Genomic DNA, 17,704 nt, shown 5'->3' with positions numbered 1-17,704 from the left:
ACAGCATTGTATCACAAAGAGACGTTTACCCACTAGCAGCTAAGTTCTGCAGTTATTTATGTTCTGTGAAAAGGACACTACAAGGCTGTGTTTTTAAGCTATAACATATAGATCGATAGAGATGAATGGCCTCTCAAAAACAGACTCCAGTCATTCTATTTTTATATAAATAGAACCTGGCGATTGTCGATTCTATTTTTCTAGTAATATATATATATATATATATATATATATATATATATATATATATATATATATATATATATATATATATATATATAAAAATGAAATGAAATGAAATGAAATGAAATGAAAACAAATCAGCTTCATTTCACTCATGTCTGTCCTCCACCTGACGATTTTCCGTCCCAATTGCCGCCCTCGCTTGACCAATCAGATTCGAGCTCGCGCTTTCGTGGAAACCAATGAGGGCGCGGCTTCCGTCCGGCAGTCCGAGGGGATGCCGGGATAAAAACTTAGCAGTGGCGCTTGGGAAAGTTTCGGGAAGAGTAGGAGGGAGGGGACTCGGGAGTGGAAGTGTAGTAACCCGACAGCGAGCATGACCGACGCCGAGGCGCAGAGCGCTCCACCATCGGCACCGGTGGAAGACAAACCACAGCCGGAGAGGAAAGTTATAGGTGGGTGTAGAAGTACTCTATCCGCCAAGATTTCTTGGTAAATATCCAGAAAACGTTTAAAGTTAGCGCCTTCTGACCGAGCCTGGGTGTGAAAAACAGAATGTGTGTGTTTATATATATATATATTTTACCCTTCCTTCTGTGATATTTCTTGAAGTGTGTGATCCAAGCTGGTTGAATTTGTGTTAATTACAGCAGCCTGGGGTGCCACTGCTGTCTCCGGTGTGGTACTTTTTAGGCAACACGTGTTTGAGGCTGAGTTTTTCAGGTTTTTCTGGGGACTATATTCCCAGAAAAATAAAATAAAATAAAAAATGCTTAAACTCGCGCTGTTGAAAACGAAGTTATTTGACTGTCACACATATTGGCTTGTAAAGCTCACGCCTATTAATAAAAGGCCTCGAGGACACAGGTGCTTTTTCAAAAAAAAAATTTTTTCCCCACATGTCAGTCCAGTGGCTGCCTCTGGTTTAATCGCAGGTGTTTGTGTAGGTATGGAGCTGATTCAGACTGTATAGAAGTCCATGTTAACCGAACACTTTGAACGCATGACCCAATTGTTCTTCTTTATCAGCTGTCGTTCACGCGCTTGGTAAGCGAAACACGCGCACGCGCCCTCCCAGCTGCAAATCATTGCAGAAGGAAATTTGGCCAAATTGAACTAGTTTAGACTGCCGTAAAACACACAAACGAGCCGGCTTTGCGCTTGTCTCTGTGAGGAAGAATACATCGTTCAGGTGTCCGTGTGACTCGTCTTGAACTCCTTAATTGTCGGAAGTGTTCCCATTTCGCCTCGTGACCTAGTGCAGGCCTGGTTTCAAAGTCTTGCGGTTAATGATTGATCCATAGAGCTCTCACTTGCGAGCAGGTCACCGCTGATGTAATCAAGATAACGGTGTGAGCTCTGAATGACTACTTGCTCTATTACACTTCCTTATTCTTTTGCTGTGCTCTTGTTGTAGCCACTTTGGTCCAAGGCACAGTGAAATGGTTCAATGTGCGTAATGGGTATGGATTCATTAACAGGTAAGGTTTCGAATTCTCCCTTATTTCTTTTTAGTATTCCTCACTTTTTTCAGTCTATTGTTTGCTAATGAAGTTTTATTTCTTGCAGGAATGACACCAAAGAAGATGTATTCGTTCATCAGGTAAGGTCTTTCTTTTTTCTTCATGGGAGTTAATTGTACCCACATTTTTAATGCTAGCCATGTCTCCTCAGACAGCAATCACGAAGAACAATCCCAGGAAATTTCTCCGCAGCGTTGGAGATGGGGAAATTGTAGAGTTTGACGTGATTGAAGCAGCTAAGGTATGGCAAGGACAAAATGTGACATTCTCGGCTGTTTAAAAAGGTATAAAAAAAAAAAACTGCTCTTGGAGAAAGCATTTCAGGCATGTCTCTGTTCCAAAGGGCTCCGAAGCAGCTAATGTTACCGGTCCAGGTGGTGTTCCGGTAAAAGGAAGCCGCTATGCGCCCAACAAACGGCGATTCCGTCGACGGTTCTTTCCCCGAAGCCCTCGGCCCGGCGACCAGAACAAGCCAGCCGATGGGCAAGGTCCTGATACTGACCGATCGGGAGAGAGTGAGGGAGCGAGGCCTCAGCAACGCCGCCGTAGGCCGCGCAGGCCACGGCCGGAGACACAAGATGTAAGCTAAAGCGGAAAGACGGGTGTGAGGGAGACTACAACCTTTAGGATGATGCTGGACATTGAGATGGATTGAAGTAGTTGAACGCTTATGTTGTTAATGGTCTTTTGTCTGTTTTTTTCCAATTTAGGGTGAAGTTGGTGAGCAGAAGGATGGAGACGAAGAGGGTGGTCAGACACAGAGTGATCAGACCCAGAGTGATCAGACCCAGCGGCCGCCACGACGCAGATTCTGGCGCCCATACCGCAGGTAACTTAACGGTCCTGCTTAGACATCCTGTTTGAAGGACTTCTTGATTCTTGAGGCAATTTAATGTGCTTTCCTCGGATTCAGGCCATTCCGTCCTCGCCCACCTCCCAATCAGGCTGTAGAAGACCAGCAGGCGGCTGCACCAGCAGAGAGCCTGGAGAAGAGTGAGCTAAAGCAGCAGCAGCCACAGCACGAGGTGGCGACGGCGGCGGCACCTGACAGCCCTCAGACCAATGGAGAAGCAGGGGAGGGCCAAGGCCAGAAACAACGCCGCCAGTTCAGACGACGCAGGCAAAGGAATTCAGAGTCCTCTGTCTCCAAAGTAAGATATTTTTGATCTTCAGCTATATCAAGATCACTCAGTGAGGAAACTATGCACAGATGAGCTGTTAGTGATGTTTGGGGAGGAAAAGATCACTACCCACATGAGCTTATTTTTCACTGCCAAGCTGTCCTGGTCACAGAAAACGATTATCAGAAGATATTAAGGCTCTAATGCAAGCAGTAAAATGCTGAACACTTATCGTCACCATGCCCGGCGGATGGGCTGGCGGGCGAAACGCACCTAAGTTTGAATACAAGAACGAGGTGATGTAATAATAGTAATAATAATAATGGATTTCATTTATATAGTGCTTTTTGGGGCCCTCGAAGCGCTTTACAAAACACTGGTGGAGGCAAACTACAGTTGTAGCCATAGCTGCCCTGGGGTAGACTGACAGAGGATACCATGGGTGTGTCTACAAAAGTCTTGTACAAGTTCAAATCTCAAGGACCTTGACCTCAAGGTCAGAGGTCACACTTTCTCTAAATCACCTAGGATTTTCAAATTTATTACTTGGTTGCATCTGATAGGGTGCTGGGGGGAGCACTGAGAGCTGCCATCATTTTTAAATATACTTGTACTGTAAATGTTTTTGTATATTTTACAGTCAATGTGGTGTTCTCATTGGCTTTAATCAGGATTTGAGTGGAAAAACTACAGTTCGCCTCATCTGAAAATATGCCTGATTGACAATGAAAACCCTTAAGTCCCTGTAATATTTATACTGTCTAGATGGTAGACAGGAGTCTAACTATTAGATGAATTTCTATGGTTTTGTGCCTGTATGATGGTTTAGCTGGATCTTCTGAAGTTCTAAAGCTTTGGTATTTTACTAATATTTTCACATCTTTTCCATGTATTGAAGAATGATACAGAGAAGTCTGCATCAGAGCCTAGTACCCCACCACAGACCTCAAAGCCATCTGATACAAAACCCACATCAAAGTCGCCAAAGACCTCTCCTAAAATCTCCCCCAAAACGGTAAAATCGCCTGAGGTAAGACATTAAAGTTGCTCTTTGCTTTCCCAGCTGGTTCATTTTTCATTGGTAGGTGTTTTGTTGACAAATCTCAGCTGTGTTCTTCACTTCAGCAGGCAGCTCCAACAACTGTCCCAGCACCAGCAGAGTGATGACCACGAGGATGGTCACACGACCCTTGGCAAGAGGTGGGACCCCACACTAAAGTGGCGCAACCTTGGATTAGACAGGGTGGGAGACGTGAGGGTGTAGGGTTGCACTTCTTGTGCTGCATGTGCAACATTAGCAGTCTGTCACAGAGGGCCTGATGATGGACATTAACTCTTTAGTCAAGTAAATGGATTTAAGGCGGAATGATGGCATTGAAAGGAGTCTTTGAGAACGCTGCCTGTGTTTGGAGTCAGACTTTTGTTTAACACAGGGAAGATTTTTGGCTCAAATTCTGGGAAATTGGATTTTCTTTCAATATAATCCTTGGCTCGGGATTAAAAGTGCCCTTTTTATTTTTTTATTTTTTAATTAAAGGTCTTCTTTTTTTTTTTTTTTTTTTTTTTTTTTTTGGGGTCTTTCTTTCAATCCATCTCTCCTGCGCTTTCTTTTGTTTCTCATAGGTCCTAGGGTTGGAGGACTGGACCTATTTCAGACCACATGCACTGCTCTCCCCTCCCTGCACTCCCCCAATCCTCCATCCTACCACTTCTCACAGTCATCCTTCAGGCCCCTTCCCCACCCCCTCATCTTGTCTTGTCCTGTCCACACTGACATCTGGAGAGGGTGGGAAGGGAGCGCAGGTTAAGGGGATACAGGTAGTTGGTGGGTGCACATTTAGAAATTGAAAGTACAGCTTTTAAAAAGGGGGAGAGAGGAAAAAATGGGAATGTTATTCCACCCCCTTAGAAATATTTCCTTTAATAGAGCAGATGGGGCCCATCATGTAGTTTAGTTTGGCTTTTGATTAATTTGGTTAAAGAGGGGAAAGCTAAGCAGGTCTGCGATTGGTGATGCATAATGGGAGTCTGTTTAGTTCTGTTAACACCTCAAATCAATTCTTGAAACGTACTACTCCCTTAATCTTCTTGGTTGAGGTTGGATTAGAAAGAAGCTTAATTTCCTTTTTATTTTACTTGTGTGTGCTTTTCTTTGGAGGGGATTATGTGCAATGTTAATACTTAAAATGCTAATTAATAAATCATGTTTGCAAATCAAGATTCATTCCCTTCTGACTGGAGTGCAGATTCACTGATGCCTTTGTACCATGTTTTTTTATTTTTTTTATTTTTTTTATTTTTTATTTTTTATTTTTTTTTTTTTTGGCCAAAGAAATTGGATTACTTTTGTAGTGAAGAAATTGAAGGTGTAGAAATGAGGGTTCTTCAGGTGGTTTCATTAACAATATTTGCAGTACTTTCACTCTGGTTACATAACCACTGCATCAACATTCACACTATACAGATTACAGATCTCTGATAAGTCTGACACATTAAAGAATAGACTGCAAACGGCACACGTGACGGATGCAAAGAAAACACAACAAAAACTTGGCGATTGTGTGGCACAAACCTTGAAAGTCGGTGCTTGTACTTGGAAATTTCTCGAGTCTGCCTACAAAGCCGAACACCAGCTGGAGTGCGTAAAGAATTTAAAACCTAGACCCTCAAACACACTATGTACACATGAAATACAAAAGGCTTGATCAGAAGTAGCATTTCTGTGGTGCAGTGAGTTTCCTATTAGAGGAGTACTTTCACACTTAAGTTGAGAACACATGTGAAAACTCCAAAATATCAGCGTTTTGGTACTGATGCAGAAAACGCTTTTGGTAACCTAACAACCAGAGGAGTATGAAGGCTCATGTTCAAATTTGAGGCAAAATTTTGTTTCTTTACTGAAACTCATTTCCCCAGAACACTACCTATACTGAGCCAATCACAACCATGCATCCAACGATAGTTTGTTACGACAGTTTACACTTTCAGGTCACACCGTACTGCGTCACACTATAATCAGATTGGTTGCAGTCCAGTCCTGTCAACATGAACTTAGAATTACCTTTGCTGTAATTTGTGCAAATGAAATCATGTGGACAGAAGCTGGCAGGGGCAGACCATTAACTGTCCAGACTATATGAATGTGACACTCGTGTCCTGGGATGACCCCTCCATCGGCTAATATCTGGAGGAGTTCAGCGCAATGTCTGTGAAATCAACTCCAGAGGCATTTTGGTCCGCTTGATAATGCCCCTTGAGAAGTTTCAGACTGGTATTTTTACATTGATGCCAGGTTACACTTTGGATACATGAACATAGCACATAAAATCAGTTTCTAAAAGTATAACATGATTAAATGCATCTGTTACCTGTTCTTAAAGAACAAAAACACTACCTACCCATCATACTACCTTTTCTACATCTGCTTTGAGTAAATAACGGCTATAAATACCGGGTGTTACAGACACACTTCATTTGGCGCCAAAAAAGATTCAAAACCCACAGTATGTCGACGTGATTCCTGTCATTGGAGATCAAAAAATCAATTCATATGTTAATCTCTTAAATGTGTGTTCCCATCTTTGGTAAAAACAGGCATGCTCCATCACACTCCTGGCTGCTGATCCTATTGTTTCTATGCCTAAAAACTTTGAAAACTGTAGATATCTGTTTATAAAGTGCAGGAATCCCCAAGTCTCTCCACACCCATCTGTCAATACTGCAACTGATTGCCATCACCATGGAATAAAGTCTTATTGCACTGGCAGTCAATGCCAGACAGGCTGTTCTTATTAGCATCTTCTTCCCTTGAAACTACAGCAGTCGACCTTTACTCCACTGGTTCGTAGCCTTTCAAGTGAAGCCAGAATTCATAACTATTAACCCTGTACTGCAGTGCTACCACCAAAGGACAATTCCATAACACCCAAATTGTCACACACTTTTAACACTGCTTTTTCACCACAATCTATGTGGAAAAAAAAATAAAGATCTCAATATACATATTAGCAAATAAAAGTTTGGTGTCATGCCCCTTTACCCAACTTTTCTCAAGCTGAGCTCAGTTCCATTTTTCTCAGTTCCATGGGGCATCTTCAGTTCATGGTATCCTCCCCCAAGTAGTCCATCTCAGTGCTGGGTTTGTCTATGTCCATACCCATGCCTATGCTCATATCCATATCCATCATCCCTCCAGCTGAATGCTGGTGAAAATTGGCTGCAATCTGGTCAAAGGTCTTGCCCCGTGTCTCTGGTACCCGGAAAAATGTGAAGATGAGGAAGAACAGAAGAAGAGCTGCGAAGATCAGGAAGACATATGGCCCACAGAGGTCCTGCAGAAGGACGGGAAGAAGGTCGGATTATAAAGAGTTGAACTTGATGCCACGTGCCTCTATTAACCGGTCAAGTAGCGGTTTTCATGTTTTCATCTGTCTGTCCAGACTTAACTTTTCAAATGTGAATAAAAAATTTGATTTTGTAAGGTTGGTAACCTTTAAAGACCAAAATCTAATCAGTTTATCTAAGAGGATAAAAGATTGTCGAGCCAAAAAAGAATAACAAAACTGAAGTGGGTGAAAAATGGAAAAGCATTTGTGGACATACACAACATCCATTGTGGATACTCACAGCGACATACTGGAAGCACATGCCAATAATAAAGTTGGCAGTCCAGTTGGAAAAGCCTGCAACAGCCATGGCAGCTGGCCTTGGACCTTGAGAGAACAGCTCAGCTACAAAGAACCAGGGGATGGGACCTGGGCCAACCTCAAAGAAGGCCACAAAACCAAAGATAGAAAGCATGCTGATGTAGCTCATCCATGGAACACTGTCCTATAGAGCAGAAGAAAAGTGGGTTCAGATGTTTGTGGAGACTAGAAATCATATATAAAATACCGAAGTCTGGAATACCATAGTCTGGATTTTATTTATTTTCCTTTTTTTTGGATCGGGGCTTACTTACAAGTAAAGCAAGAGCCACGGTCATGATGACGGCACAGATGCACATTCCACCAAGTCCTAGCATGTGGAGCGTCCGTCGACCCGTCCTCTCTACCAGGAAAAGCTGTTAATATGAAGGTAAAGGGGGGATGGGGGGTTAACCTCAGCTGACATTTGGAGCTAAAGCATTTGATTTGGTCAGATTCTTTCTCAAATATGTATAACGTCAGGTCACTATAATGCTAAAACCACATTTACCATATACCTAACTGCAGTTCAGGACTTCTAAAACAGTGTTAACCATAGTTTAGCAGTGATTTTACAAGCGTGCGCTCATAAAACAATCTATTGTATCAAATTACAATAGTCAGTCTCTAACCCTGAAGCCGTGGCACTCTTACGGCTAAAGTCGTACATCTTTATCCGCTTGATGACACTGAAACATTTTGACTCCTCTTATCTTGTTTACCCTTTGATAACAGTGTTAAACAGTAATAGAGTGACTCTGTGACAGGGCGTGAATGTTTATTGTTCCAAATTCAAAAAGTTATTTAAACGCTCCCAAATTGAATTTCAAAAGTGCGATAAAGGCATGTCGGTGCGATTTCTCACCGAGACTACCGTGAAGGCACAGTTCACCACCCCGGCTCCTATGGTGGCATAAACTGGACTCTGGACTCCTGCTTTCATGAAGATACTGGTGGAATAGTAGAAGATCTGCCAGAGGAGTAAACAAATTTAGGTCAATGTTGAACAGCACTGGCTCCTGATTTTAAAGGACTGCTTGTTTCTGGAACTTTAGGTGAGTCAGTGTAATTTGAAGGACTCACTGCATTAACCCCCGACAGTTGCTGGGAGAGCTGCAGGAGGATGGCGATGATGATGGGCTGGCGGTAAAGCGAAGAGCGAAAGAGTTCGGGTATGGACACCTTCCTCTCCATGTCCATCCTCCGCTTCTCCTCCTTCATCTCTGCCAGCATGTCGCCCACCTCCTGTCTGCCTGTTAGCCTCCTCAGGCCTGCAGAAAGTAGAAATGTAGGAAGTTTTTTTTTTCATGTACAAAAACTCATCTGACATTTTAGCAGCTAATTCCGTAAGTCCAACTGATACTCTGTACATTGAGTCCTGTAAATGTCTGATAAACCCAGACATCATGAGTGCGGAGTTGATCTGACCGAGGAACTGGAGACACCACACAGTATGTAAAGGCAAGGCCAAATAGCCGTGGTTTAAACTATAACCTGATTTATCTACTATTTAACTCACCGTGAGACTATGATTTACAGAATTAGTTAAAAAATATTTTAAAGTAATTACTGAGGCCATAAACTCAGCAGAAAAAACAGTTTACTGTGGTCAGAGATAAGACTTTGGTAGAATCAGACTTCTCTTTGCAACCAGAGGAGTCTCCCCCTGCTGGCCAAAAGAAAGAATGCAGATTTCAGGCACTTCGAGTTAGTTTCGCTTCTCAGGTACGAACATTAGTATCCATCAGTTATATATAAGAACGTATAAAGTGATATGGGTCAAAGTGGGACAAACCCAAACACAGTAGCTGACTGCCCCTCGCTGAGCTTGGTTGAACTGAAGGTTTCTTCCTGTTAAAAGGGAGTTTTTCCTTCCCACTGTCACTAAGTGCAGTTTTCTCTTTATTATTGTAGGGTCTTTATCTTACAACATCAAGTGCCTTCAGATGACTGCTGTTGTGATTTTGCGATATATAAATTAAATAGAATTGAATTGAAATGAAATTGCAAAAAAAAAAAAAAGATCCTACATTTCCCAAAATGCAACTCAGCAGCTTATTTTATAAGGCCCTATCTGCCTCCTAATGCTAAAAATCCAGTTTATAGTGTAGAATTTAAAATGTAAAACTTAGTTACATAATAAGAATAATAATAGTAAACCAAGACCTTAAAATAACGCAGCCCTACTTACCACTCTTGGCGTGGTGCTCCTGACACCGGACGATGTAGAGGAATCGGGGGCTCTCGGGGCAGAAGGGCAGCAGAGCCATCTGAAGTACAGTCGGCACAACAGTTAATCCCAGCAGAACAGGCCATAAGTGCTCACTGCCGAGTAGCGACTCCAAGCCGAGGACCTGCACAGGGAGAGGAAGCAAGTTTGAGTGTGTGACATTTCAAAAGATAATATGATAAAGCACCTAAAGACAATCCTTTATAGGTGGAAGTAAAGGAAAAGACGGGGAGGTGCACAGACAAAGAGAATGGATTTGAGGATTCAAGATGTGTTTTTTGTGAGCAGACTTTTTAAACGTGGCCTGGAAAGGCCCACTGAATGTCGAGGACATGGAGACAGAGAGAAGATGCCGATGCTATTTATAGACGGTCGTTCCTGCCATACCTGTGCGACGAGAATGCCAGTGACAATAGCCAGTTGGTGCAGCGTCCCCAAAGCTCCTCTGAGACTCGTAGGTGCTATCTCACCCACGTACATTGGTGTCAAGCCAGATGCCAATCCTGCATCAAAGGAAGAGTTAAGGAAGCAAGAGATTGTTAAACCACTTATTAAATGGACACATTAATGGAGAGTAAAAGAGGGAAGAGACAGTGGCCAGCTCACCACAGTAGGCACCAATGATAAAACGTCCAAGGATCATCATTTCAAAGGAGCGGCAGAGCTTGGACATTCCCATCAGACTTCCTCCAATAAAGGCAAACAAGTTGTTTATAAGCATGGCTTTCCTCCTGAAAGAAGCACAGACCTGCATTTTTGAAACCATTTTGAAATGATAAAACAGCAGGTTTTTTGTCCAGCAGAGTTGTGCACATCTAGTTTGGATATGCACACTGTTTAGTAGTGAAAAACACTAAGAAGCCACTAGAGGGCAGTATCACACAAAATTATTCAGTATCGCACAGAGACACTGGTTTATTCAGCACTTTAACATTTAGTTGATCCACAAAATCCTGTAGAAGGCACAGAGGAGTATTAAAGAAAAGTAACATGTGTGACTAGATTTTGCAGTCTGGTGTTATTTTACTTTACTAGACTGTGATCGGAACCAAAAAAGAGTCTTTCCCACCTAATTTAGAAGTAGCACGGTTCCTACAGCTCAGCTTACACTGTCAGGAATTTACTTGACACAAGCAACAAGGTACCTCACGTATATATTTTGTAACATTCTGTTAATACCTTGGGTTGAAAATGTTTTTTTAATATATATTTTAAAAGTCACTGAAAAGTTGCTTCTGATGAGGTTGTAAGCTTATGTAAGCTGCACATTCAGGACTCTGTTAAAATGTCCTTTCAGCCAGTGGAAGCTGTGGACTGCAGCCCAGTTTGCACAGACTCAGGTTACAGCGGGAAACTGGGTCATAACATCCCGGACAGAGCTTTCACTGAATGACTGGTTTTATTTTTGGGCTTATACAGAACTGAGAAGGAGATATTTATGTATCACAATGAAGGCTAGCTAGAGAAGGCTTTGGACTAGTGTTGTCGTTTACTTAGATTAAGGTTTTAATTGCTCTGTTTATAATGACGATTTATCATTTGCTGTTGAACACTGTGTGGTGTTTTGTCGTGTCTGCCTGGCTGTTTCCTAAAACAGTCTTGGTTATCGTTGTAGTGCATTAAAACTTGAAGTCTCTGTTTGTGGTGCTTTTTAAAATTGCTTTCTTGTTTTTCATTCACCCTTAAAACCACGTTTATATGGATCCACTCCCGCTGCATGCAAAATCCTACTTTCCTTACATAAGTGTGTCTTTTTGTGTGTGTTTGAGTGGACTGGGTGCTGCTTTCTTTCTTTTTTTAACTGAAGATACTTCAGACAAACTCCCTACCCACTTCACTCTTTATTAACCTACAGCTTCTATCCATTTACACATGAAAAATCAGACCTTTCATTTGTATGTAAGGAGACTGCGAAGTATGTGTGTCATTCAGGAAGAAGAAATGTGTACTTCTTAAATCTTTGCTCATGTATTCAGACTTTGTGCAGTTTGTTTCAGATTTCCAGAAAATCTTGTGGTTTGCTTTGAGTAATCTGTGCAACCATGGGCACAGACGGAAACCATCCTCTAAATGTTACAGTTAAAGCAGAGTGTAAGATTAATGAGCTGCAGCCTGTTCTATCTGCTCCATCTCATAAAACAGTATTTCATAGGCTTAGTTTCATGAACCCATCAGGATAAAAGCAACGTATCCCCTCGAGACCACTAGAAAAGGCTAAGCTTGACCTGCGTTGTCTCACCTGCCCAGCCATTCAGAAACAAAACCCACACAGAAGGAGGAGACCATGCCGCCGATGGAGAAGATGGCAACGGACAGCGACCAGAGCGAGGTGAGGGTCCCTGTGGGGATGGGCTCCCCGTACCGGTACATCCATGTTGCATTGTAGTCCCCCTCAATGATCTGCAAGGAGTGCCAAGATAAGTTGGAGCAAGTGACTAGAGTAGTGAGAGAAGAGCAGCACAAACTGCACTGAAAAAAAGGCCATGTTGGATTTACTTGATTCAATAGTGGACATTGGTTGCACACAAATGTTTTGCTTTGGCAGAAACTTAAACAATTGTGTTCAATCAACACAACTTTTTCATATTCAATAAACATGTGCATTTTGTGTTCATAAAACGCGATTGAAACATGTTTAGATGAAGTAAGTTGAGCCTTTGGAATATTTTAATCCTTCACAATTTTGTCATTTTATTTCAACACTATTAAATAACATTTACCCCAATACTACTTGCTCATTTAAATACTACATGTTGTCTTCATATTACATAATGTTCAACAAAGTCTAGAGTCTGGTTAACATAAAAATTTAATGGATCTACAACAACTAACATCCTATCTTTATCCTGGTTGCAGGGGGGCTGGGAAATAACCCTGAATTGTTAGGCAGGGTACACCCTAGACAACCATTTGCACTTACATTGACAGGTAATTTAGAATCATCAATTAACCTAACTCTAACAACTGCACAACTTTTAACTGTGGGAAGAAACCAGAATACCCAGAGAGAAACCAGTGCAAACTAGCCAGATTGTGGATTTGAACCCAGGATCTTCTTACTGTGAAGCAACAGCACTAACCATCATGCCACCAATCCAGACTTAACAAAAGTAGGAAAGCTATGATTTCAAGGCTTGATGCAGAATTTTTTTGTACGTTTTTGTCCTTGACAGGTTAATCCACAATAAATAGCAATAGCATACACGTGGTGTGTCGTAGTTGTCTGCCTCTTATAACGCCAGTGATTTTCCTACAGTTTGACATCTCGTGCGATCTTGTGAATTTCACGAGTTCAGCAACTAACCACTCTTACTAGATTGTATCAGGTCATCTTAACAAGGACAAATTAAGTTGTTGAATTTCGTACAGATCCTTCATGATTTAATTACGTTCATAGAAGCATGAAATTATTGTGTTTAAATTACAAGTTAGAGTTTTTTAATGTAAAAAACACCGAATTTACTTTTTTCAGTATATCAAAAAAAGTAGTGGAGGCTACTCGATTTGACTGAGATGGATTCCTGAAACCACGATCCAAAGTATACGAGACTGAAAGTTATTGACTTACTTCACTCGAACATGACATGAACAATTTAATCTAGCCTCTCTGTAGATCATGTAGTTTCTACACTATGTAGTTACACTTAACTTTAAAGCATGAGGCACTTATGTTAAATACACGCAAGATGCTTACGTTAATCCAAGAGTTGGCCAATCCCTTTTTTTCAGTGTGGGTAAAAGGGAAGGTAAGTTTGGAGCGAGGTCTTGCAGACAGGGCCCGAGTAGAGCTTAAAATCAGCTTTTGTAAACATGGAGTATATAAAATGGGCTGCTTGAAGGCTGGTGGTTAAGTCACTTGTCTGCATGGCTTTGGGCGAGATACTAAATACAGTGAACTACGACAGGAAAAAAAAAGCTATATGTCACTTTAAATATGAACTTGGATTAGATAAAGGCTTGCAGCGTGAAGCGCTTTGAATGGCTGCATGGACCACAAGAGTACTATGTAAATCAGGCCATGGGCTATTTAAATAGACAAGCACACCGTGTAAGTAACAGCTTACTCCCATGAGTTCATATTTTCAGAATGCTTTCCTCATTTTTTTTAAAATATAGACTTATATTATCTCACATATACACACTTGTGCACATTCTCATATTAAAAATTGGGAGGTTTCAGTTAATGAGATCTTTGTATGTACAAGTAACCACCGAGAGCCAGAGGTTTCGAGTTCAGAGTGCTCTAAATACTCGGTTTCAGAGGGTTTTTCTCTGTTCTTGGATCTACATGATGTCATAGAGAGTGGAAAACCCAAACATGGTCACAAATCAGCCCCACCCAGCTGCTGTTTAAGTGATCGCTTTACGTGGGGCAGCCAATCAGAAGAAAGCAGGATTAAAAAGGCTTAAAAATAGAGTGACCTTAAAGGGAGTGTTGCTCTTTGTGTCACACTATTTGTAAGAAAGATGTATTTTGTTAAATCAAACAAGTGATCTGTAGATAATTATGCTCACATTTTCCCAAGTATCAGACAAGTTTAGTTGATAGCTGCCCTCACCCGTGCCAGGATTTTAATGATGGATGTCAGAGCTGAGATGCCCATAAATGCAAAAGGCTTTTCTACACAGCGTCCAAGTACCGTGGCACACAAATGAAGGGCCGCTCTGTTTAAAGAGATAAATGCGGATAAACGCACAAAATTTGCTTTCAGATGTGGGAAATGAATCATATTTCTCACGCCTTTTTCTCATCATGCAAACAGAAATATTTCCTTGTTTCCATGACACCTGGAGCAGGGATGTGTTGTCATTTTTGTGATGACACGTAAAGATGGAAAGGAGCCTCGCCCTGCTGTGTCTGTGTCACCTGACTTTGCTTCGGAAGGCTTCACATGACATAGTTTTATTCTTTTTGGTTTATTGTCTAAACATCACCAGGCAGCGTGTTGTGGTGTCAAAGCACACCACCTTGTGAAATCAGGCGAAGCGACTTTGTTGACGTCTGGTTAAATGACAGTGTTAGACTCGTGCATGACACCAGTGTTACATGTTTTATTCTTTCATTTTATATTATGTCCATTCGTCTTTCTTTCTTTTTTTTTTACCTTCTGTGGCGCATTGATGACACCGATGTTATATCCAAACTCCAAAGATCCAAGGACAGCCGTGAAGACTGACAGAGCGAGGGTTCCAGTCACTGTCTGCAGCAGAAACACGCACACACACACACACATAGACACACACACACACACACACACACACACACACACACACACACACACAAAGAAGTGAATTACAAATAATTTGTTTTTCAGAACAGTGAATAATCCTGAAAGGTGTTTTCATAACTGTAACAATAAGATAACTGTTGGACAACCACGATTATCTTTTTAACTCTCACTCTCTCTCTCTCTCTCTCTCTCTCTCACACACACACACACACACACACACACACACACACACACACACACACACACACACACACACACACAACACTGCTGCTCAGCTAACGTCAACTATATATATAACCGTGATCCTGACTAGAGACAATCTCTGCAGTGCTGTTCATGACTTCTCTGACTACTTTCATGTCGACGCCTGAACTTTAGCTTCCCTCCAGTTTCCCATCAGCCCTCTGCCACCTGTCTGCAGGGTGACAGACAGGATGACCTTGGGGAAAATGAACTTCTTCCACTCCAGCATGGTTATAAAATTTTAAATTTCATTTATTTATAGGTCTTTTGTGCTTTTGGAGTTACGCCGCCTGTAAGATTTAAGTCTGTGATGAACTGTTGGATGAACACACAAACACAGACGGGTACTGTCGAAACAACGAGCTTCCTGAAAAGTTTTTTTTCCCATTTTGGTGACGTGGGCTTATGGACTGATACAACAGCAACATGATGCTGGTGATGCTGGTAAAATTTGCTGGACCTAATTTGACCCCGCAGCTCTGCTCAGCCACCTTCTGCAAATATGTTGTCCGTGTAAATCTGTAACTCTTGACCTTGCTGAGTTGAGCTTTTGATAAGTGCTGCTTAACATTCACAAACCACAACAAAGAGGTGTGTAGTGGTGAGCGTGTGCGTCCTTGTGGAAAAGGTAAAGTGCCAGAAGTGGCCACTAATGTTTCATTACACATCCCGCACTTCACTGCATGCACACTTTGCAGTAAATTTCCAGGCATTATGCATGAATCTGCACCTGCTTGTATTTACTGTGAGATACAACACAAGCCCAGATTAAACACAAAACTATCTCAGGTTGTGCAGGTTATCTCCGTCTTTAAGTGATTTCAATAGAGACAAGCACATGACTGCTTCTTCCCCTTTTCAGATTTTATGCTTAGGGGAAATATTTTTGCATTAAACACAAACACACACACACACGTACGTACGCACACACACACCACATCCCAGCATAGTTTAGTCTGTTTCCAGTTTATTCCCAAAGGGGAAACTTTGGGAATTGTTGCCTTAATTCCAGCGTGGATAGCAGCCTATTCTTCCTATTAATAAGATGATGGAAATCTACATCAGGGGAAAGTCAGGCTTAAAACCAGCACTTAGAAACGATTTCTCCAATGGAGTTTGAGCTGGGCAGTAAACACAGAGTTTGTTTATGAAGGCGGTGGCCTGTCATAAGCTTGCAGTTACGAGGCCTGACTTGTAAACTCAGTTTTGGCCGCTCAAGGTCACCACTAAGGACAGAAAGGCTTCCCCCTCTCTTTGAAACAGAGTTACTCAAAGCTTCTTCTAGATTCATGACTTTCTCAACATTCGGATTTTGCCTTTAAAATTCTGTTAAAAGTGTATAACGGCTCATGGGATTATTTTAAAGAAGCGCACTACAATCAGGAGATATTTAAAGGTTTCAGGTCAGGAAAAAGTGCTGTGCGTAAAATCTTTCCATAGCTGAAAGTACACATTGCAAAGTTCACAAATAACGGCTATCCCTGCAGAAACTTTCTAAACAGGCACAGCTAGATTAACAAACTGTTTATAACAAACTCCAGAAGAAATTACCTCCGCTCCAAGCTGCTGAAACCCGGCCGGCATGATTTTGGCAACTCCTGGCTCCCAGTAGGAGTCTGGTGATAGATGCGTCTGGTGCCAAACGGAGACAAACCCGGGCGTCTTAAAACTGGAGCACTTTAGCACTGAAATCGAACCGAGCTACTAAATCCAAAAGAGAAGAACAAAGAGCTCTGGTGCGTTGTGCCCCGCAGGTTGTCCTCTCTCCTTTGAAGTTTGTGTTGTCTGTCCAGCTGTTAAAGAGTTGACACCGGCATACCCACGTGCACGCCTCTCAGGAGAGGGGCGGGGTGGGGGGTGGGTGGGGGGGAGGCAGACGCAGAGAGGCCCTGCAACAGAGGTCAAGACGCAAGCGGGAAGCTCTCCTGACCTAATCTATCTTGGGCCGCAGAGGTGGTGGTGGAAGGAGGGTGGGGGTTGGGTTATTTAGAAGAGGTGTCTGGTTTTTATTATGGTGCTAAGAGATGAAGAATTAAATAACAAAAGGTGTGATTACATTTTCAGATTCCTGTTTAAATCAACAATAATTTATCATTCTCTGGAGCCGTAAGCCAGAGCGACGCAGAGGCCCAAATTTGGTCTCATTTTGGACCGTTTTCATGAGCTTTGTTACGTAATGGCCATAGATCCCCACCCCCCACAAAGAACGATAAACTCAATCTGCAAAGCATGTGCAAAGATGCTTCTCCCTTATCACTGACAGCTCAAGGTTAATCACCTCATTTCTGGACCTGCAAATGGAGGACACACAGTTGTGGAGATGTTAAATGTCAGGTGACCTAAAAGTCGGAGTCCGCCATTATGACTCAACTTCCCTAATGGGAAGTGAAAAGGGGGCTCGTCTTTGCCGCTGTGGTCGCCATTGTCTGCCTTCCCAACAGATACAAATCCCTTTCTATTTCAGATCACATGCCAAAGAGGTCATCAG

At 42.1% G+C, this 17,704-nt stretch overlaps 2 protein-coding genes across 5 annotated transcripts; one reads left to right on the top strand and one right to left on the bottom strand.

The window, feature by feature from the left end:
- Positions 1–478: 478 nt before the first annotated feature.
- LOC101481340 (Y-box-binding protein 2-A) lies at positions 479–5,045 on the top strand. Of its 4 annotated transcripts, none has more exons than XM_014411015.3 (10): positions 479–638; positions 1,601–1,664; positions 1,753–1,786; positions 1,858–1,947; positions 2,050–2,286; positions 2,417–2,535; positions 2,620–2,857; positions 3,726–3,857; positions 3,956–4,027; positions 4,451–5,045. In XM_014411015.3, the coding sequence occupies exons 1-9, from the start codon at positions 560–562 to the stop codon at positions 3,989–3,991; spliced, it is 1,029 nt and encodes a 342-aa protein (XP_014266501.1). In that variant the 5' UTR covers positions 479–559; the 3' UTR covers positions 3,992–4,027; positions 4,451–5,045. The 4 variants fall into 4 exon arrangements, with proteins under 4 accessions (XP_014266501.1, XP_014266498.1, XP_014266500.1 ...); XM_014411012.3 differs by having other exon boundaries at positions 3,953–4,027; XM_014411014.4 differs by having other exon boundaries at positions 3,956–5,045.
- A 157-nt stretch (positions 5,046–5,202) lies between these two features.
- LOC101480176 (solute carrier family 2, facilitated glucose transporter member 4) lies at positions 5,203–17,033 on the bottom strand. Its single transcript, XM_004571175.5, has 11 exons — positions 16,768–17,033; positions 14,848–14,943; positions 11,982–12,142; positions 10,349–10,473; positions 10,130–10,245; positions 9,704–9,866; positions 8,596–8,783; positions 8,378–8,482; positions 7,788–7,889; positions 7,454–7,657; positions 5,203–7,158 (listed from the first exon to the last, which is right to left on the bottom strand). Exons 1-11 carry the CDS (start codon positions 16,798–16,800, stop codon positions 6,922–6,924), a joined length of 1,530 nt encoding a protein of 509 aa, XP_004571232.1. The 5' UTR covers positions 16,801–17,033; the 3' UTR covers positions 5,203–6,921.
- Positions 17,034–17,704: the final 671 nt, after the last annotated feature.

The sequence above is a fragment of the Maylandia zebra genome, linkage group LG3 (genome assembly GCF_041146795.1).
Source record: "Maylandia zebra isolate NMK-2024a linkage group LG3, Mzebra_GT3a, whole genome shotgun sequence".
Taxonomy (NCBI): domain Eukaryota; kingdom Metazoa; phylum Chordata; class Actinopteri; order Cichliformes; family Cichlidae; genus Maylandia; species Maylandia zebra.
This window is presented reverse-complemented; position numbering and strand designations above follow the sequence as displayed.

What these genes read in the sequence shown, in the direction of transcription:
- LOC101480176 (XM_004571175.5), bottom strand. Translation starts at nt 16,800, where the DNA reads ATGCCGGCCGGGTTTCAGCAGCTTGGAGCGGAG. An exon ending in GTGCCTTCACGGTAGTCTCG is followed by an intron (nt 7,890 to 8,377) that starts GTGAGAAATCGC and finishes TCATATTAACAG; the next exon opens with CTTTTCCTGGTAGAGAGGAC. An exon ending in CCGTGGCTCTTGCTTTACTT is followed by an intron (nt 7,658 to 7,787) that starts GTAAGTAAGCCC and finishes TCTGCTCTATAG; the next exon opens with GACAGTGTTCCATGGATGAG.
- LOC101481340 (XM_014411012.3), top strand. Translation starts at nt 560, where the DNA reads ATGACCGACGCCGAGGCGCAGAGCGCTCCACCATCGGCACCGGTGGAA. An exon ending in TTCTGGCGCCCATACCGCAG is followed by an intron (nt 2,536 to 2,619) that starts GTAACTTAACGG and finishes CCTCGGATTCAG; the next exon opens with GCCATTCCGTCCTCGCCCAC. An exon ending in CAGAGTCCTCTGTCTCCAAA is followed by an intron (nt 2,858 to 3,725) that starts GTAAGATATTTT and finishes CATGTATTGAAG; the next exon opens with AATGATACAGAGAAGTCTGC.